At 41.2% G+C, this 22,743-nt stretch overlaps 1 protein-coding gene across 2 annotated transcripts in view; it reads left to right on the top strand.

Moving 5' to 3' along the window:
• The window catches only part of CORIN (corin, serine peptidase), a 199,200-nt gene that overhangs the window by 24,385 nt on the left and 152,072 nt on the right, over positions 1-22,743 (top strand). The window contains exons 2-3 of one of the 2 annotated variants that reach the window (XM_036263514.1): positions 3,662-3,806; positions 17,716-17,916. In XM_036263514.1, coding sequence (XP_036119407.1) covers positions 3,662-3,806; positions 17,716-17,916 — 346 coding nt within the window. The remainder of the gene's footprint in view (positions 1-3,661; positions 3,807-17,715; positions 17,917-22,743) is intronic. The other variant, XM_036263520.1, reaches the window with a different exon arrangement.

Raw genomic sequence — 22,743 nt, 5'->3', positions numbered from 1 at the left:
TTTTTACAGCAAAAATTAGGCAGTTTTGATTGCCACTTGCCACCTACAAAGTTTTATCAGGTTTCATTATGGGCCTGTATGAAGAGATAAAAATCTGATCCTCTTAAAGAATGTATATTTTAATTTGGTTATTATATTACATTTATAGATTTTTAAATACCCATATATATAGATAGATACACATTGATGCCCTGTATATATCACAGGTCAGCAAACTGTTCCTGGAAAGGGCCAGCTCGTAAATATTTTGGTCCTTTTGGGCCACAGGACTGTGTTGCAGCTACTCCGTGTGGTAGCAGGAGAGCAGCTGTAACGTTATACAAACGGACAGACGTGGCTCTCTGCCAATAAAACTTTACGTATAAAAACAGGCAGTGGGCTGGCTTTGCTGACCCTACTCTATATCTTAAAATATAAAATTTATTATGTGGGAGGGTCCAAATGATTAAAAAATATCTCTTACTTAACCCAACAGTGAGAGTAAGGAGCAAGTGTGTACAGCGCGCAGACACGCAGCCCGCTCCGCAGGAGGGTGGTCTGGGCGGAGCTGGCTGTTGTCCCTAGGGAGGCACCCGCACCCCTGTGGCTGAACTTCTGCCTTGTTGTAACCTGACTGTCAGCAGCTGTTTCCATCTCTAGAATTCTCTGGGTGACCCTGCCTGGAGAGACACTCCGTATCCCCAGGCAGATACTTCTGGTTCGCTGGCGGTTTGTTGAGTCCTGGCCTTGACCCAGCGATCAGTCTTCCATCTGCAGGATGGATGGACAGGGATCTCCTTGTTCTTGTGCAGCTTCTGCCATTGCAGCTGTGGAAGCTTCCCTAGGAATGTGCCGTGTTGATCAAGTCAGGTGCTGCAGGAAGGTAGAACAGGATAAGGACCAATGTCCCTGAAATATCAACTGTGGTCTCTTTGACCTTTGAAATCTTAATAAAAGGGACTTGAACCCTCATATGTCCCTGCAGAAGTCCAAAGCCTTCTCCAAGCTCTGCTGATCCACTGGACACGTGGTTCTCATGGTCGGCTCTGGCTCCAGGCTCTGAATCTCTTGAGTTAGGTCGGTTTGGGGATCACTTTTCATGTTGCCTTTTCACATCATCTGGTGCTACACAGCCTCTTTCTCATGCTGGTTATGGTGTGGAGAACAAATTAGCAAGTGCAAGAACGGATATAGGTAGACCAGACAAGGGGACATCTTTGCAGTATTTCTGGGGAGACCTGATGGTCATTTTTACTAGAATGTAGGAACTATGAGGCTGCACGGTGATGTGTCCCCAGTGCCCGAACAATGCCTGCCACGTGGTAAGTGCTCCATTACCTTTTCCTGAGTTGGGAACCCTGAAGAAGACCAGATATGGGAATGACGATTATTTATTTGTTTCCAGACATGTTGGGTTTGAGGTATTTTTGCAGCATCCATGGAGGGGATGTCAAATGGTTGGATAAAAAGGTTTGGAGCTCAGAGGAAAGGTCTGTGTTTGCCATTTAAAAATGTAAGTCACATGTGCAGGGCTGGCAGTCGATGCCATCTGTGCGGGTGACACTGCGGAGAGAGAGTGGACGTGAGACGGGCTTACAGAGAGAGAAGGAATGACCTGAGAGGTAGAAGAAAGACAAATCAAAGGAAGGAGGTGCTTGAAGAAATGGGAGGAGCTAACTGAGCATCTCTCTGATGATACTGAGCTGTCATTCCATGAGGTCTGGAAAGTGTTATTTGGATATAGCAACATGGCAGTTGCTAGGAATCGCAGCAAAAGCTGTTTGGTGTAGTGACAGAAGTGGGTGCCAAATGGTAGGGGCCACAAGAGTAAACAGTAAGTGAGGAAATTTGGACAATGAATACGAACTCTGGGAGCATTTTGGATAAGAAAGAAGGAGAGAGTTAGGACAGTGGGACATAGGTTTGAGGACAGATTTTAAAAAGCCCACAAAACGTCAGAGAACTAAGCATGGTAAAAAGCTTATGGTAGTGTTCCAGGAGAGAGAGAGAGATGCTGTTAAGCACTAGGAACTGGAAATATGTGCTATCACTTGAAAGAAAGTTTGAGACTCACAGAGATTCAGGAGACAGTTTCACCAAGGTTGTAGTTCAAGCTCTGAAACTGTCAGAGGAGAACATGAGGGAGAGTCTGAACTCCAAGAAAAAACCACGAGGAACCCCTCCGAAGAGTTGCAAATATATCCAAGGAAACCATCAACACTAATTTCAAAGAATACACGCACCCCTATGTTCATTGCAACGTATTTACAGTAGCCAAGATTTGGAAGCAGGCCAAGTGCCCATCAGTAGGGGAGTGGATGAAAAAGCTGTAGTACATTTACACAATGGAATGCTGCTTAGTTGTAAAAAGAATGAAATCTTACCTTTTGCAACAGCATGGATGAACCTGGAGATTATTATGCTAGTGAAATAAGCCAGTCAGAGAAAGACAAGTACCATATGATTTCACTTATATATAGCATCTAATGAACAAAATAAACAAGGTGGAGACAGACTCATGGATACAGAGGATCTACAGCTGTCAGAGGGCGTATGGTTTGGGGGCCTGGGTGAAAAGGGTGAAGGGATTAAGCAAATATAAAAAAAAGAGACTCATGGACACAGGCAACAGTATGGTGATGGCTAGATGGAAGGGGGTGGGGGAGGTAGGAGAGGGTACAGGGGGATAAATGGTGATGGAAGGAGATTTGACTTGGGGTGGTGAACACACAATATACAGATGATGTACTGTAGAATTGTATACCTGAAACCTGTATAATTTTATTAACCAATGTCACTTCAATAAATTTAATTAAACACGTATATATATATAAGAGTTGCTCATAGTGAGTGATTCAAATCACTTTGAATTCCATCTCAGACTCCTATTGAAAAAATCACTGCACAAAGCTAGTCATTTGCAATAAATGAATTTCCAGACATTGTTTCTGGCAAGAGATTGAACTAAGCAAAATGTAAAGTATTTGAAGACGAGAACTTTCTCTGAACCATCACTATTGCACCTCATCATCCTCTCACAAGTGGAGGGGCTGCAGGGCCAGTGCGGACAGCGGAGAAGGCCCTGGGGACCGTCAGTGTTCAACTGGCCAACGGGACAGGATCTTTTTTATTGTTTAACTTGTCATTGCGTACATGGTCAGTAATATTAAAACTTGCTGAATTATTAATGGCTGAAAACTTATTTTATCCAGATTCATGCAGAGTTGGATTAGGACTAATGAGACTAACAAGAGTGAAGTCTGGATAATGTCTTGTCTACACCTACTCACCAGTATCTTATCACTGTACTAGGCAGTCTTTGCTTATAGCTCTGGACCAAGGTCAGTTCTTGCCATAGTTATTTATGGCCCTTTGGAATAACACCAAATTGGCAAATATGTTAGAAAAAAAATCAAGATGCAATATCATGAAAATTCATGAAGTTCTGAAAAACATTCCAGAAACAGATGATTTGCTCTGCTCTGAATGCGGCTGTACCGTTATTTGTTCACTTGTCAGCGTGATTTGGTGACTAAACCTCATTTCATGTCCTAAAGTGCACACAGTAAAATCTCTTAGGAATGCTGCTGCTTTGAATGGATGGCTGCACTTCACAATGTCATGCCATGTAACGAGTCGCTTTGTAATATTCAAACCCTGTTTCATATTTCTTTTACTTTAGGTCTTGGGAGCTGATGAAGGCACCGTGGGTGATGGCTGCTCTGAGCAGCTGACGACAACTAATGTCCTCCGTTTCCTGTTGCTGGTCCTGATTCCCTGCATCTGTGCTCTCATTGTCCTGCTGGTGGTCCTGCTTTTCTTTGTTGGTGAGTGTTGTCATTCTTAAAGGAAAATGAGGTCAATATTAAAATTGGCATGATTTATAAGAGTGACTTCTACTTAGTGCTTATTTAACCTGGGTTATCTGTTGACTATGCAAATCTGCAGTTTTAGCCACTATAATTCCTCTCCTAGTTATTATTATTAATAATAATTAATAGATTAATTAATTCAAAACATTTAAGGAATGATTACTAACCAGCACACCAGCAGAAACTGAAAGTGCCTGAGAATTCACGGATGTTTAAGTTAGTTCTTTCTCAGGAACTCACAGTCGAGAGGAAGAAGTGATTATACACAAGACAACACATGTTGATGATAGAGGTACAGACAAGGAGATTTGGGGGCAGTCAAAAAGGCTTTATGGGGCATTCACATTTTAACCTTCAGAATAAAATTAACAGAAATTCGGGTAGAAGGCAGTAAGTGTGTGGGTCACATTTGGCTGAAAAAAAAGCAAGGGCAAAAGTATAACCATGAAAGATGGAGATGGGCTTGGGAAATGAGGTAAAACTGGTCATGGTAGGAGATCAGCTAGATTGGTGGGTAAAGTGTAAACGACACAGAATCTTGCATGTTGTCCAAATGGGTTTGGGCTTTAGCACATAGGTCATTAGTTTTCAAACTCTATTCCATAGAACCAAGGATCTGAGAAAAAGTCTTAAGAATTATGCAATTGTTTGCTTTGACTTTCTATTAAAAAAATAAATAGATCTCAAATGCACACTCAAACTAAATGTTACATATTAATTCTTTTAAAAGTGGAGACCAGCAACCAAGTAATTTGTGCTGACAGATTCATTCATTTGTATTTGGATCATGCTATCTTTTTAAAGGAACAATATCCTGAGTTTAAAATGTGAGTTGTTGGGGAAAACCCCCCAAAATATTGCCATTGGTAGCTACCTATTGCTATGAATCTAATTTTTTTGGATGTGTGCAATAAAATTAAATACAGAAATAAATAGCAACATGATGCAGATCTAATTGTACTCCTAATGATTTAAAAATGTTTTATTTCACCAAAACTACCTATTTCTTATTAATCAGTTTCTAAGTTATACATTTAAAATTTATAAAGTAAATTATTATCAATAAAATGCAGCTCATGTCTCTGTTGTAGATATTATGATCTTATATGATATTTATTTGTAAATAATATTTTTTTTTTGCTACAAAATGCTACCACTGCTATGGGTAGTGGTTTACCATGGGCTGATCTTTTCTTTCATCTTTTTTTTTTTAGATTTCTAGGTTTAAATCCTTTTTTAAAATTATTGTTATGAGAGAGAGAGAGAGATATCGACATGAGAGAGAAACATCAATTGGTTGCCTTCTGCATGTGCCCCGACTGGGGATCAAACCCGAAACCTGGGTATGTGCCCTGACCAGGAATCCAACTCACCACTTTTTGGTGTACAGGATGACATTCCAGCCAACTGAGCTACACAGGCCAGGGCTGGCTGATCTTTTTAAGTGTGGAGCAATCTGATCATGTTTACGTTTGCAAAAGACAGCAGACCTGTTTATACGACAGAGGGTTGGAGGCAGAAGGGGACGAAGGCGGGGAGATGAATTTGAGACTCTGGCTAAGGTTCAAGTAAAAGTCTTGACTAAAGGCACTTGGAGCATTAAAATATACAGACACCAAGGCTAATTGGTGTGAGGGAGAGAGAGGAAGGAGTCAAGGTTGACCCCGGATTTCTGGCTTGGGCAACCTGTTTGATTTTTGTTAGTATAGGGAGTACAGGTGGAGGAGTAGGGTGCAGGTAGGGGAGGGAAGGTGGGAAGTCTAGTTCAGACGTGTTAAGTTGGAGATACTCATGGGACAACCAAATACAGTGGAATCATACTTTAAGTGCATTAACTTGAGCAAATTCAACCATGCAGGCTGGGCCAGGACACGGATGGAATAAGAACTCCATGTTGCCTTCTGAAGGGAATTTCAAGGGAAACTGTGACTATACCTGTCTCTTTGGCTTATGTGCTGACTTTAGAATTTCACCCTCACCCCACTGTCACTGGTCTGAAGCTGGAGGTATCGGAGGGGAGCTGGGAAGGGGTTTCTGAGGCAGTGACGTGGGAATCTCAGTGGTAGTTCAGCAGATGAACTGGGACGAGAAAGTGCCCCCATTACAAGCAAAGCCCTGGAGGTGCTAGTATTTAAGAGCAAGACAAAGAAATAGAATAGAATTAGAGATGTGGGAAGAATGGTCAGAGAGGAAGAAAAGAGACCAGAAATGCTGGGTTTCACGGAAGACAGGGGAGGAGAGACGCATCAAAGGTCAGAGGCTGGAAGTAAGTGGGGGACAGAGAAGACACCTCAGCCCCAGAAGACTGTGGGTTTTCTACTGGCGACGGAGCTGCCCTGCCTAGATGGTGCCATCACCACCATCTTAGGCTAGAGGCAGGAAACAACCCTGAAGCTCATCTCTGCCACTCTCTTCTCCCAAGACTCAACTCCTCTCCAGAGTGGCCTGCTTTTGCTTCCTCTCGGGTGCCCTCCAGTAGTTGCTTTTTTTGTTTTTGTTTTTGTTTTTTTGTCCAGAGTTCATAGCTGTCATCCCCGGAAAGGTCGGTTTGGGAGAAGGTCCCTTAGTTATACAACCATCAATGAAGAAACTTTGATTCTCATAGTAAACGTGTTCGGTGGCTCACACACATTGAAGACTATTTTCTTTCATCCTCAGGGTTGACTATCAGTTTAAAATATACTTTAATGTATCTCAGTGTTTCGAGGCCTCTGAGCAGAAGAGGGATGTTATTAAAACAGTGCTTTAGGTGGGTTATCATTTATTTATTTATTACATTTTTACATTGTTTTTGTACCGCTTTATTGAAATGCATAATTCACATAGCATTCAATAGCTTTTTAGTGTCTTCAGAGATTAGTGCGTGTCACCAGTCAATTTGGGAACATTTTCATTATCTCAGAAAGGAGCTCTACGCCCTTCAGCTGTTATCCAGCCCCACCCCCCACGTCTTCCCTCGGCCCATCATGTTCTCCTTGCTGGCGCTGCGGATCCCCCCACCCCCCGCTGGACACTGCGTGTGGCCACAGGAGGTCTTTGTGTGACTGGCGTCTTCTGCTTGGCACAACGGCTTTAAGGCTCATCCCTGTCACAGCATGTATCATTCCTTTTAATGGCCAAATGCTATTCTAGTATGTAGATATACCACATTTTGTTTATCAATTTATCAACTGATGGACACTGGAGTTGTCTCTAGCTTTTAGCTATTTTGAATCGCGCTGCTGTGAACATGCCTGTATGTTTCTGTGTGGACACGTGTTTGTGTCTTGGGTTTATACCTGGTAGTAGAATTTTTTTCACTTATGTATGGAATTAGGAGGTGTACCAACTTGTAGCCACTCAAATTTTTTTTAAAAATTTTAAATTACAATTGGTGGACAATATTATGTTAGTTTCAGGTGAGCTGGGACCTTGATGTGGTCGTGGGAGGATGCCAGGACCCTGTCTTCCTGCTCTGCCACCTTGACTGGAAGAAGTTAAAATCTGTAACCGTTTTTAAGTGTTATTTTGGCTTATATATATAGGTAACCTTTAGACAGTGCTCCAGACATATTCTTCAAAAGTATTCTTTAGTCATGCACTTGGTTTGATACAGAGATGTCGAAATAATATCTGACCAAGTAAACATTTCCTATTTTATAATGGATATGTTTATTGTTGTAATGAGCAGTCGAATCACTTTATATCTTTGTTTTAAAAACCTCATTAAATTCTGCTTATTTAAGAAAAACCTTCTGTTTGGTTGGAGTTTACAAGTCCCTGCTCTTTCAAAGTTCCGTAGTTATTTCGGGGTCCACAGGTTGCCAAGGGATACTGGAGAGCCCGCTGTGTACCAAAGGAGCTCCAGCCTGAACAGTCAGAGAGAGAATGGTGAGAGGGTTATTGATTGGGAAGAGGTAATAAAAGCCCCGAGCTAACAAACACAGATGCACTGTGTGTCTTTAATTTTGTCTGTTTGGGCTTCTGTCATGTATAAAGTCAAGATGGTGAAACGGTTTCTGAAGATGAAAGAGCAGTGATTTTAGCAGCAGGCTAGGGAAGGGAGCGGGAGCAAATTGTTTCTCACCCCAACCCCTAAGCGGAAGCTGGAGCTACACACATTGAGATCAGTTTTGTGTTTCTAAAACCCGCAGATAGTGCGAGCTGCCCACACCATTCCCAAAGATTTGGATTCCAAAATAAGGATTCAAGTTTTTCAAAGAAATTAGAGTGAAAAAGCTGCAATATTATACCTAGGTTTTATTTCTAAAGTTATAGTCTAATACTGAAGGGCCATATGGCATAGGAGAAAGAACTTACAACTTGTCACAAAAAGGTCTGAGCACTTATTTTCCCATAAGTGTGACCAGGTAACATACATTACCTTCTCTGGGAAAGGGGACTACAATTCTTATTTGTTTCTCAAAATTGTTATGGAAGTCAAATGAAATAAAATTTGTCAGTGTTTTTATAAATGACAAAATTTATTATGAAAGTAAAGAATTGGTTTTGGCTTATAAATATTATTATTAAATCAGATAATTATTTTAATCAATAGTTTTATTTTACTTAGAATAGACTAAAATGTGTGTATCTTATTTCTATCCCTAAGAATTAAAACCTCATACTATGACCCATTGTCAGAGTAATCCTATAATCCACAATCCCATAAACCAAGCCATTGCACAGTATATTTTAATGTCAAAGTAGCTAGAAAGGAATACAGTTGTCTGACTCTTGGATTTGCAATGTGATGACACGTTTTGTAGGACTTTATGCTGAGTCCTGAGAACTACTTTCAGAGGTTAATTCATTTCTTGTAAGAACTAAACCAGCAGCAGGCCCCACTGCCATCACGTGACCAGAGTCAGCCTTTGCCATGGAGCACTTTATCAGACACTGAACATACTTCCTAAATTACTGTTATATTTACTATATTATATTATACTGTATTATATTAATTACATTATACTAGCAATGAAAGTAAAATTATTTTGACAAGCATAAGTGTAAAGAAATACAATAGCAGATATGACTTGATACTATCACTCCTTCAACAAACATTTACTGTGCCAGGCACAGTGCTGCAGGCGCCGGGCACGGCTGGAATAAAGCCTCCCCTCATAGCCTCCGTGCACGGTGACGGAGAAGGCCATTGAACAGGTCACATGACCAATTAATTATAACCGAGGTGACTCCTAGGTGGGAAGAGATTTTCGCTATGAGAGCTCGTGAGGATGGACTGAACCCAGTCTTCGCGAGGGAAGCCTTCCCTGAGGGAGTGGCCCTGTGACATTAACTCCACAATGAGGGTGTTAGAGTGAGAGAGTGACGTGATGGATTTGGTTGGGGCCTTTATTTTATTTATTGATTTTTAATCCTCACTCGAGGATATTTTATTTATTTATCATCAGATAGAGTGGGAGGGAGGGAGAGAGCAGGAGAGAGAGAGAGAAACATTGATGTGGGAGAGACACATCGACTGGATGCCTCCCACACCACCCAACTAGGGCCGGGACAAGCCACAACTGAGGTACGTGCCCTTGACCAGAATCGAACCCGAGACTCTTTGGTCCACAAGCCGACGCTCTAACTGCTGAGCCAAACCTGCCAGGGCTCTGGTTGGGGCTTTTAAAAGGTGCCTTTGTTCTAGTCCCCCAACCCCTTCCCCAAAGAGATGAAAGGATTTAGAAGTACAAATCGGTAGTTACAGAATAGTCACGGGGATGTAGAGAATAGCACAAGGAATATAGTCAATAATATTGTCATAACTGTGTATGGTGTCAGTTGGGAACTGGAAATATTGGGTGGAACCCTTTGTAAAACATATGATTGACTAACCATTATGCTGTATACCCCAAACCAATACAAAATAATATTGAAAGTAAACTGTAATTGAAAAATAAAAATTAAAGTTAAATAAAAAATGGTGCCTCGCCCTGGCTGGCATGGTTCAGTGCTTAGAGCATTGGCCTGTGTGTGGAAGGGTCTCGAGTTTGATTCCCAGTCAAGGGCACATACGTGGGTTGCAGGTTTGATTGATCCCCAGCCCTGGTTGGGGCACGTGTGTGAGGCAACCAATTGATGTGTCTCTCTCACATCAATGTTTCTCTCTCTCTCTTTTCCCCTTCCCTCTCCCTTCCATTCTCTCTAAAAATCAATGAAAAAAATATCCTCCGGTGAGGATTAACAACAACCAAAAAAGAGCCTTTGACAACTGTGTGGAAAAAGAGCGGAAGTGAATAGAGTGGGTGGCAGGGAAGAAAACTGGGGTGTTATTACAAGAGTCTTACAGATGTGGTGCTTGGGGGATGGCCTGCATTGAATTTTGTAAACCATTGTTCATGTCAATTTAATTCCACCAAAGTTATGGTCCAAAAAAATCACATTAGAACGCTCTTAACCCCGCCCCCACCCGCTGAAGACATGGTTTCAAAGGCTCTTCCACTCATCCACATCGAAAATAAATTTTCTTTGTTTTAGCTATAAATTCATGAAGAATGGCCTAAGGTGACCTTCCTAGTTTTCTTAATACTATGAAAAGTCTGTGTGTGGCCTGTTAATTTTTTTTTTTTTTTGTCATGCATTGAAGAAGAAAGAAAAATTATAGAGGTGGCGAGCATAGGAGATAGGGTAAACAGTCCATTCTCCTTGAGCTCAAGAGAAATTGTCCTCTACAAAAATGACTTTCCTCTTTAAAAATGCCAGATGGGCTGGAGGTCATTGAACTAAAATATAGTTGTTCTCTTAGCAAATGTCTTAAGAGCAAGGATTTGGAATGATAAGAATCTGAATTTCCTAACATAATGTATTTTGAATATCACTTTGAAATGAAAAATCTCTCAGATCTTTATTTCTTTACACACAAAATTTAAAATACTCTCTGACCCTTTGTGACCTGACTCCACGTTCCTCATTTAAATCTACAAATTTCTTTAACAGCCCTGGCCCTTCTAGTGCAGATCCACAGACTTCTCTAACTTGAGAATATATATGTATTTTTAACTACTCAGGCCGGATGTGATACCTGAAGTCTGAGGCTTTTTGAAATGGTAGCCGAAGGCCTTGTGCTCAAAGTGTGGTCCACGGAGTGGCAGCGCTCGGGAGTGTGTGAAATGCTGACCCTGGGGTCGTGGGCACACCTCACCTGCTGCACTGGCAGTCTAACAGGGTCCCCAGGTGACTTCATGCCTTCGTCAGTCTTAGCCCACTGCCATCTGATCTCCTCTTTCCCTCCTTTCCATACTCTTACATCCGCCCTTACCAAGGCCGCCGGTGTCTTTTCATCCAACGCGCAGCATTTGGAACCAGTGTGTGTGGAGCAGGACTTGAAAGGGAAGATCCTATGGTTTCTTTCCGTGTTTGTTCACATCAGCTCTGGATGAGGGTGCTCGCTGTAAGCTGGTGCCCGCCAAGCTTTCCTCCATGCGGGTGTGACTTACAGATGTGACCTTGCTCAGTCTTCACTATTCCTTCCTCTTGAAATGCTCTTCTGCTCTGCCTGCAAATGACCACTTCTGGTTTTCCTTGCATCTGTCTGTTCTTTCTTCGTTTCCCTAAGCTCATCGTTCTCTACTTTCCACGACACGTTAAGGTGTCTGTGCTGAGCGCTCTCTCACGTCACACCCAAGCCTCTCTTGGCAGGTCCATCCACTCTTCTGACTTCCTTCCCGGTCATACTCAACAAGTATTATCGAGGCCTACCCTGGTGCCAAGCCTGCTGGGTGCTTCAGGGGCAGACATGCATGGAAAACCTTCTGCCTTCAAGGAGACAGGCAAGAAAACAGGCTGTTCCACTTGAGTGTCTATGTGATCTAAGCAGGTGTCTCTGGGAACACACACAGACACACGTTTGTGGGGGAGTCTGGCGAGGCATATTTCAGGAACTGTTTGGCTTGCTCTCCATTTAGACTGCTCCCTCCCTCTAACCACCCCCGCCCCCCGAATGTTTCACAGGCATTTTATACTCAGTGTATCTATTATCAAGAACAATGACCAAAGTAAGCTCCTACAAATTCTATTTTTCATTCTCTATTATCTATTGTATCAGTCAGGAAAGGCTATGCTGTACTGTGTAACAAAAATCATCCCCCAGTCCTTGTGGTTGAACAACAAAGTTCAATTTCGCAGTCATGCTCTATGTCCTTTGCCGGATGACGCAGGGGCAGTGGCAGCGGGGGTGGGGGTGGGGGTGGGGGGGTTGCGGATCTGTGCTTTGCTTATTGAAGTCATTCAGGGAGTAAATTGCTGGACCAGCCATCATCATGAAACTTTGTGGTTATTGTGCCAGAGAGAAAGAAAAAAATCAGTGGATGCTCTTTCTTTTTAAAAAGTATTATTATCACTGACTGTAATCACCATGCTATACATTAGATCCCCAGAACTTATTTAACTTATAACTGGAAGTTTGTACCTGTTTGACCAACATCAAAAACGTTAAGAGACAAGAGAATGAGGCCAGAGAATGTAACCCAAGCATGTGCACTTGTAGAATGGGAGAGAATTGAAAATATTTCATAAGTAGCGCTGATGACCACCACCTTTATCTTATTTGAGGGTACCTTCATTTACTCAGTAAGTCTAACCTGAAACCTTGAGGGGGATCCTCTCACTCTTCCTTATGTTCTCACAACTTTGCCTTAGAAAGCTTTCTCCCAAATGTTCCCTTTATTCTCACAGTTTTTGCCTTGGGTCCAGCCTTACTCTTCTCTCACTTGGATGATTGCAGTAGCCTTCTAAGTATCCTCCAGACTGGACCCCTTTCCGGCACCAGCCTGCTGCCGGAGGGGTCATTCTAACGTCCCACCCTCTTTAAGAGCCTTCAAAAGTTCTCCATCAAAGCAAGGTCAGTTCCAAACCTTAACAGGAACTGCCCTTTACAGTCTGGCTTCTACTCCCTCTCCCCATCTCTTGCCAGTCCCCTGAGTGCAAATTACTTGCTGCTTAGTAACTTTCTGCTTAGCTTTTGCATCTTTTCTACTTTTCTCTGTCTAGAAAGTTCTCCATTCCCTATTAGCATAACTCACCCTCTCTTCCCAGCAAATGCTCTGCCCAAACTTAGAAAATCTCTAATCATCTTTTAAGAGTCACTTCGAGAATCATTCTTGCCTGACTTTCCCAAACGAAATGACAGCTACTTCTCTATTTTTTGTCACCAGATTGGCCTACACGCATCATTCTTAAAGCACTTGTAGCATGGTTTGTATTTTTATTTATTTATTTATTTATTTTTATTAATTAATTCATTTATTTTTGTTACAGATGTTTCTCCTTTTTCCCCACTGATTTTCCCCTCCCCCCTCCCCGCCCTGTCCCCAGCTTTGTTGTCCATGTCCACTGTTCATGCACACATGCATATAAGTTCTGTGGTTTATCTCTCCCCCACCACCCCCTCTTCTGGGGATTGTCAGTCTGTACCCCACTTCCATGTCTCTGGGACTACCCCATTCCTCAGACTGTTATGTTCATTATATTCCACAAATAAGTGAGATCATATGATACTTGTCTTTCTCTGTTTGGCTTGTTTCGCTTAGGATAATACTTTCCAGATATTTTTAGACTACATGGCCGATTCCCTCAACTAATCTATAAACATCTTGATGATAATTACCTCTCACTAGATTTTATGTTCTCAGCAGAGAGTAAATACAAGGTTTCTGACATAGAAAATGCGATGTAAATGTGTTACCACACGGCTAGAGATATAAAGATGGGAATTAATTTCAAACTCACATAATAGGAGGATAAATTTTTTACATGCATATGGTGGTTGATTTTTTAAAAAGTGCATACCTTGTCCAAAGTGAGAAGTGTCTGTGGGTGTATGTACATGTGTATGTGTAATATCCCAACTCAATTCTTGGGTTAGTTAAATAATTCTTATAAACTTTAGTTTCCTTCTCTCTGAAACTCTATGAAGCAGAGTTAATTATAGATTGTTTCATAGGATTCTTGGGAAGCTAACTCAGTAGATGTTTACAGTGAAGATACTTAACAAGGTGCTTGTATTTGTTTCTTGTTGCTGATGTAACAAGTTATCATAAACCTGGTAGCTTAAAACAACACAAATGCATTACCTTAGAATTGTGGAGGTTGGAAGTCCAAAACAAGTCTCACTGGGTTAGAATTAATGTGTTGGTTCTACTGTATTTCTTCTTGGGGCTCTAGGAGACACTTCAGTTTTTTCCAGCTTCTAGACTGGCTTCCTGCATTCCTTGGCCTGGGGATCCTGTCTATTTTCACAATGAGCAATGGCCCATGGAATCTTTTTACTGCGTGGCTCTGGCACACTCTCTCCCCTCCCTCTCCTTGGGCTCCCCTGAATAATCCAGGATATATTTTCCATCTCAAATTCCTTAACTGACATCTGCAGCATCCCTTTTGCCACGTGAGGTGTGTAAGGTAGCGTGTTCACAGGTTCTGGGGCTTAGGATGTGAACATCTCTGAGGCAGCGCTACTTGGCCAGTCACAGTGCTCAGTGCTCTCATTGCAGGTGACCAGTCAAGTCTGGCTCTTACTACTGGAATTCTAGACAGTTCCTTCAACGTTGTTAAATAGGGCTGAAACACTTGGAGCCAAACAACCTTGAAACAATGTGGTCTCCTATAAATACTTTAGCATGCACTCGTCACCGTATTTCACTCCAGAAGTGGGTTGTGATTCGCTTTTGAAAATGTCCTTAGCCATGTTGCTTTGCTGGCGAAAGGACATTCGTGCTTATTTAAAGGACCTCAGTGACCCTGAGGAAGACAGTTTTACTTTCATTACTATCACTGTGTAGTAATAACGAACAGTTATTGAGAACTTACTGTGTGCCAGGAACTATTTCAACTATTTATATATGTATTGATCTATTTGACTCTAACGACCAGCCTCATGAAGGGAGATACTTTTATTTCCCTTATTTTATGGAAGTTGAGAGTTTGTGCAGTTTCAGGATAGTAAGTGCTGGAGATGGGATTTAATCCCAGGTGACCAGGCTGTAGAACCTGCGCTGTAACCACAACCCAACAGAATGAAGACGGTAAAGGGCTGGACAACACTGGGAGAGTGAACGCTACTTGGAGCCAATAACTCAGCATGTTCACTGCTCATCGCGGTAGAGCTTGAGGGTATTGATATCGAGTTCTAATTTTTGTGCTTTTAAAAAAGTGCATAATAGACGACCAACAGAGAATTGAGAGTTGGCCAGTTTCTAGAGATGCTTGAAAACAAATTGTGGGGTGAGTTCAGGCTTTTAGAAACATGTCCTTTAGACTTGTTCTGTGTCTCTGTCTGTGTGTGTGTCTCTCTCAAAAATATACTTTAGGAACATTAGCTATGGAGACTATCATATATCATGTATTTCTTTCTAGTCTGCCAAGCTGCTTTATATGTAGATTTTAGGAGCAAGAAAACTGCCTTTTTTTTTTTTATTTTTTTTTAAGACAGTTATCTAAGTCAGTGTTTCCTAAGAAAGACAGTGTTTGAAAAGACTTCTGAGTGTAAGCAGATATTATTACCATTCACCACTGTGGTTAGGTAAAGAAAGATAAAGGAAAGATTATTGATAAGGCTAGTCATTACAAACAAAATGTTAAGAACAGCTGTGGATACTTCAACCGGCAAGGGTCAGCCTTTTATGTGACTTACTCAGGGACATAACTGAGGAACTGGCATTTGTAAAAGTATGTTGACAGAGCTGGGTGCTGGTTCACAGGGTGATAAGTAAATCTACTTCGTGGGCCTTATGCACTCAGTACAGCCTCATTGGTGGGAACAGCATGTTATGTGAAAAATTTCTGTATGCCTAAACAAGTAGAGAAGGAGCAAATTAACACGTGGGTGAGAATAACATTGTGTCGAATTGATTAGTAAAATTTTCTGTGTGAATGAAATGCATGTTATACAGTAATCAAGTCTATCACATATTTATTTTGATCCAGAACAAATTCCAAATCATTTGCAAAAACAATTAAATGAAGTCTCTCATTTCGCCCACTGCATCTGATACCTACTCATAATCACACAGACCGTTTGGAGAGAGTGTTACCTGCGCTGTGTGGTCATGGTTCAGCTTTGACTGCGATGTTTCATTTAGACTTCTTTGGCAGATGAAGCTGTTGACCTTAGTTAGCTAGAAAACAGCTGCTTTTCTATTTTGATTTGTCGTTAATGTTTTCCAAGTGTCAAGCACATGTGGAGAAATTTTTTCCATAGGCTGATATTAAACATTTTATTTATATTTCTTTTATTTTTAATGGTCCATACAGTGTTTGGAAATGTGAGAACCAATTAGGGCGCTCACTGTAAATGTTTTTAGAAAAAAAAATCTCTCTTGGGTGTTTCTATAATGGATCAATATCATATTCGTTTATTTTAGTAGCTACTCAACTAGAGTGCTATATTCTGAAACAGTCTGTTATCTATTTTGACTGAGTTAAAAATACATGATCTCTTTCTAATTTTTCAAAAGTTTCTGCCTGAAGTCAAAGCTCAGTGATTCCCAGGAGTCAGGTTTGACTCTTTATTTGGTCAGGGAATGAATACCTTGAGAAAATAACCAGTTGATAATCTTAATTTAATGACTGTTTCTTAGTTCTTGTAATTATATGTTATACCTTCTGGTTAAAATGAAGATAATTTAGTTTCTTTTTTTTTTTTTTTTTTTGGTGGGACTTAGAGTTTCATGTTTTTTTGTGTGTTTGTTTGGTATATATTTTTCCATGCTATAAGTATTGGTAAATATATGAACTCTATTGTTTTTATTTTTCTGTTATGCATAGTTCACTGAAATTTAGTGCAAAGTGTGAAGAAACGCAGGGATGAAGCTAAGGCACTATTGTGTTCTGTGGTGGCAGATAGAGATGTACAGAGCTCATGTCCTGGGTGCTGAATAGCATCAAATGATGGGAGGATTTGAGAAAGAGAAGGTAGGAAGGAAACACTATACGATTCACCACATTTTATTTATGTGTGGTGAGTCCCGGGTGCAGTGGAAAAGCCCTACATTCTTTGGGCACTGAAAACTTAGAGGAATAAACAAGTTTGTTTTTCTTTTCTTTTTTTCCTTTATTGATTTTAGAGAGAGAGGAAGGGAGAGGGAGAGACAGAACATCAATTAGCCGCCTCCCACATGCCCCCCACTGGGGATTGGGCCCACAACCTGGGCATGTGCCCTGACCGGGAATCGGACCGGTGACTCCTTGGGGCATGGGTCAACGCTCAACCACTGAGCCACACTGGCGGACAAAAGCAAGTTTCTTCACAGGGTTATGTGATTGGCAGCAGAAGAGGGCCACAGCTTTCTCTCTGTGTTCGCCTGGGGGGATGCGACTTGGGAAAGTGGCTCTAGAGTTTTCTTAGTATGTTTTTAAAAATAAATACTTCTAGCAGCACTATTTACAATAGCTAAGATCTGGAAACAGCTCAAATGTCCATCAGTAGACGAATGGATAAAAAAGCTGTGACACATATACACAGTGGAGTACTATGCAGCTGTAAGAAAGAAAGATCTCTTATCCTTTGAGACAACATGGAGGGACCTGGAGAGTATTATCCTAAGCGAAACAAGCCAAACAGAGAAAGACAAATATCACATGATCTCACTTATTTGTGGAATATAATGAACATAATAATCTGAGGAATGGGGTAGTCCCAGAGACGTGGAAGTGGGGTACAGACTGACAATCCCCAGAAGAGGGGGTGGTGGGGGAGAGATAAACCACAGAACTTATATGCATGTGTGCATGAACAATGGACATGGACAACAAAGCTGGGGGCAGGGCAGGGAGGGGAATCAGTGGGGGAAAAAGGAGAAACATCTGTAACAAAAATAAATAAATTAAATAAATAAATACTTCTAGTAATATTTTAAATATATATATATATATTTCTGTCTTTCAGGAACATTACAAAAAGCCTATTTTAAATCAAACGGGAGTGAACCTATGGCCACTGATGGTGAAGTTCAAGTGCCTGATGTTATTCTTACAAACACCCTTTACCACAAGAGCACCGTGGCATCCACGACACACCCCAACCAACACACTGCTGCCTGGACCACGGGCGCTGCTATCCCAGGGGACCAAGGTCATAGGAACACAAGTAAGTGGGAAGGGCTGAACGAACACGCCCTTTAATGTCTGTGGAAACACAGATAGATTTTTAAGTGTGGCGACAGATGCCCTTAATTCGCAGTCACTTACTGGTCAGCAGGCAGAGCCCACTTCCCGGCAAGCCTAGCGAGTGCCCCAGACACCACATGCGTCCGCTCCGCCATGGGACAGGGACGTGAGCAAGTAACGAAGAGGCATCAGTGTCATTCAACATTTCCTAAGCATAAACATGTTTCCCGATTGCCCCGGTACTGATTTTGTGGTGGTTCACTTCTAAAGTTGGTGCTTCTGTTTTGAAATTTTAAGTTATTTCGAAATGGTTGAATTAAGTTACTCATTTTGTTATGGGTGCCTTGCAGAAGGGATCCCAGTTCTGTGACAGACTGCCAAGTGACTTAACAGGAGCTACCCCCATTTGCTTCGGATGTGTCCATGTGGTTGTATTTCCTCACTCCACTCACCCCCTTTTATTGGCTGTGCAATTTACTGGACGTGTTGGTGATTGACAAGTCATCACACCTCGAGGAAAATGGCATATGTGAAATTTCCGCTTGAGGACAACAGAGAGATATGTCAGTTATTCCAGTACAGCGGCTGGGGGAGAGAGGAGACACAGTGTGGAGATCGGGTGGTTAGATGGCGGCACACAATGTGTGGCTATTCTTCAGTGCCCCTCAGATGTTTTAGGGAAGTTACTAAGCTTTCAGAGTGTTAATGGGAGTGGACTTGTGTGCAAAGTTCCAAAAAGTGTCGGCTGATCAAGTCAGGACCTACAAAACACAGTCAGCACTGTCTCTGTCAGGACTTCCTCTGCAGTTGTCTTGATTCTTACTTTCTACCTCCTTAAACAACGTTATGCAATTGAAAATTATAGCAAGCCCAGCCATCCACCATCATTTTCTTGTTTGTTCCTCCCTCTTTCATGAAATTCCACAAAGGGAAATCGCATCTGAGGTCTAAGACAGAGTATTTATTTTTATTCTGGGCAAGGAAGGGAAGGATTAAGCTGACTCTTAGCTATCACAGTGCATGTTGCCAGTGTCTGAAGAAAAATAGGATTCTCCTGTTTCTCTAGCTCAGTGGTTCTCAACCTTCCTAATGCCTTGACCCTTTAATACAGTTCCTCCTGTTGTATGTGGGCGTATCTGCATGTGGGCGGACCCGCCTGGAGATGGATAGAGGAGCCGTGTCTTCGTTCCTAAGATGATCCGAAATATGTGTTTTCTGATGGTCTTAGGCGACCCCTGTGAAAGGGTCGTTCGACCCTCAATAAGGGTCGTGACCTACAGGTTGAGAACTGCTGCTCTAACCCCAAAGAGAAGGCTGTTTGGATTCCGTTGTTGCACACAGCACCAACAGGTATTAGCTGTTTCTTAGACCTGGGGTTCACCAGTGATGCACACGGATCTGTGTTCATTACCTGACAGTAACACTGCACACCCGAATTGTGCCAAGTAAAATTTATTTTCCTCCTGAGTTTAATTTTGAGGTTTTTTTAATATTTTGGTCACGACTTCAGCACTTTATTATTCTTAAAGACGCATTTTTCCATCAGAAGCGCAAAAGTAATTTAAGCAAAACCTCAGTCCAGTTAATGTGGTTGCAATTACAGCCATTGTTATTTTCTTTTACTAAGTGGATTTGTCTCCATTTTGAAAGTTCTTTTATTTGTTACGATTCAGAGTTGAGGTGACAGACATATACCCCGAAGAGTAGAGAAACATATGGTACTGGTTGCTCATTTTGGAAGTTTGATGGAAGTCTGTTTGACTCATTTTTCCCTCCTGTGGCTGGGACATTGTTTGAGAACATGAATGTGATGTGACATGGAAAGGAAATCCAGGTGAAATGGGAACGATTAAATGGAGAGGGGCTGGAATTGTGAATGTGTGTCATTCTTTGTTGTTCATGTGCTTGACTCTTCACACTGAGTCTGACTGTCTGGCTGCATAGACCCTTGACAGACTGTCTATATTAACTAAAATTATTTATTGCAAGGGATTTGATCACTTTTCATGCATTCCAGTAATATTGTTAGCCTGTTATAGAGCTTTTGGTAGTGTTCAGGGCATGTTTGAATATTTTCTCTGTGGTTCTTGATTTTATGTTGTTAATCCTCACCTGAGGATATTTTCCCATTGATTTTTAGATATAGAGAGGAAGGAAGGGAGGGAGGGAGAGAGAGAGAGAAAAAGAGAGAGAGAGAAACACCAATGTGAGAGAGACATATTGACTGATAGCCTCCTGCATGACCCCAGCTGGAGCCAGGGATTGAACTTGCAACCCAGGTACATGCCCTTGACCTGGAATCAAACCTGAGACCCTTCGGTCAATGGGCCAATGTTCTAACCACTGAGAAAAACTGGCCAGGGCTTTTCTGTGGTTCTTATAATTCACTGATGAGATACACAAAACAGGCAGTATATATATATTTCAAGATATAAAATTGAGGCTTAGGGGAATTAAATTGACATATCTAATATCACTTGACTACTAATCGGTAGACATGGAATTGGGATTCAGATCTTGAGACTCCTCGACCAGTGCTCTTTGAAGCATTTCATGCATCCTCATTCAATTTTACTGCTTTCTTTGCAGTGGCAGGAGCATTACTGAGCCGATTTTAAGCTCCAAGAGAGTAGAAGAGTAGTCTGTTTTGTTTACTGCTGCATATCCCATGATCAGTAAAAAATGTTGAGGGAATAAATAATGAACTACAGTCATTTCAAAATTTTAATATCTGATTTATCACTTTTTATTAGTAATGCCTAAGCACAGTTCTGCACTTGATAGTTATTTAACCAGTTTTACTTAAAGTATCATTTAATGCCTGGTATCTGTACTAATACCTAGCAGAGAATTTGTCTGATTTCTGTTTTCAATGATTCTCTAATGAAAACATCATTTTAAATTCCAGGCATATGTAAAAGCTATTTAAGTCCATCGTAGGCCAAAAATACAGTAGCCAGACATTCTGTCCTACCCAAATATCCTGGGGAGAAAACCAAGGGGAAAACTCCTGGCAAAAGGTACCAGGAAACAGCCTTTCTTAAGACATTTCCTCAGGGTGGGGGTGGGGGCATCCTTTATATCATGCCAAGCATAGAACACTGCAGTGTGTGGAGTTTTAACCAGAACACCCCCTCTAACACCCTGCAGCAGAGCTGGGCTTTGTGAAGTGAAACAGCTTTTTATGTGACATCTGTTACTTCTGGAGTTTCATTAGTTGCATTTTGAAAACCAATTGTAACATGCAAAGGGAGAAGGTCCATAGTTAGCTTTCAGGCTATATTTCCAGCAAGGGATTTTTCTAGGTTGCATTCTGTATTTGGATTTTTATTTTCAATTCCATTCCTTATATATTTTATAAATACTTAAACATAAATTGAATTTTAAGGAAAGAGAAAAACTCTTTGGCTAACCCAGAGTTGTTGGATTAAAAATACTATGACACACAATACAATAACCTAGAAACTGATTGGGAATTAAAGTGACAAGTGTGGGTTAAGCAGAAAGCTTCAAATATCCTCTTTTGGGTAACTGGCTCCTAAATCTCCTATATCAGATCAAAACACATTGTACCTGTCATTGATGTAACAGAATGCTTTTAGAAATAAAGTCAACATACCATAAAATTCACCCTTTTAATATGGACAGTTAAGTGCTTTAGAAATATATTCACAGAGTGGTACACCCACTCTGTGCTGTTTAATTTTAAAACATTGCCATCGCTGCGGAAAGAAACACCATATTCGTTACTCCTTACGTCCCTTTCCCCAGCTTGTATATCCAAAACTAATCTACTTTTTGTCCCTATGGGTTTGTCTGTTCTGAACATTTTATATAAAAGGCACCATACAATAAATATGAATTTTGTGACTGTCTTCTCATCTCTTCCTTGGATATGGGCACAGCCTGGCACAAGTACCCGGCCTTCTAAGATCCCAAGGCCTATGGCAGAGCTTTTCAAGGCTTCTTTGGACATCTCATTCCCCAGTCTTTCCTTTTAAGATGTTTGTCAACCTCTTATTTCCAACAGGAATTCTTGCCTTGAGTGGTTGCGATAGTAAATAATTGCCGCAGATTGTGTTCGACAAGCAGCCTGAGGATGGAGCTGTTTGCATAGAGAGAGCTCTGAATCCGGTCAGGTCAGGCAAAGACCAGCCCTAAGAACAGATCCCTTCCAGGGAGCTTCCAGATAGGTTGAATGGGGACAGTTCTCTGGGGATGGCTTCTTGGGGAAGAAGCCATTCTACCCTCTCCATTGCCTCCTAAATTGCCAGTTTTCATAGTTGCCCTGGTCACAAAGCAATTGGTTTTTAAGGTCATCACAGAACTGAGGAGAGGGTGAAGGTAATAGGGCAAGTTAAAATGCTAAAACTTCATAGTTCTTACTGTGAGGCAGACATTTTTCTTGAACAATGAAAAATACAAGCCTTTTGTTAAACCCCATAGTTCTGAAAGATTTGATTTTGACAGTATTTTTCAGTATTTTTGCTGCTTTCATGGAGGAACAGATTTTGGAGGATCTCACTCTTTAACATTTTTCATTTTCTCCAACATTTATAATGGATAGATATGATTAAATTATACATTATAATACTTCATATAAATATCTCTAATTTATTGTTACAGTGACTGAACAGTATTCCATGCTGTCATTATACCATAATTTACTTTATTTTAGCCATTCTCCCAATAATGGATATTCACCTTATATTTAGTTTTTAGGGTTTTTTGTTTGTTGGTTTGTTTTTTCTCTCAGTGAATTACAGAATCTCTCTTCTGAAGATAAAATGATTTGGATCATGACAGT

Source organism: Molossus molossus, unplaced genomic scaffold (genome assembly GCF_014108415.1).
Source record: "Molossus molossus isolate mMolMol1 unplaced genomic scaffold, mMolMol1.p scaffold_m16_p_1, whole genome shotgun sequence".
NCBI classification, from domain to species: Eukaryota; Metazoa; Chordata; class Mammalia; order Chiroptera; family Molossidae; genus Molossus; species Molossus molossus.
Note: the sequence above shows the minus strand (reverse complement) of the source record. Positions and strands in the feature narration are given on the sequence as shown.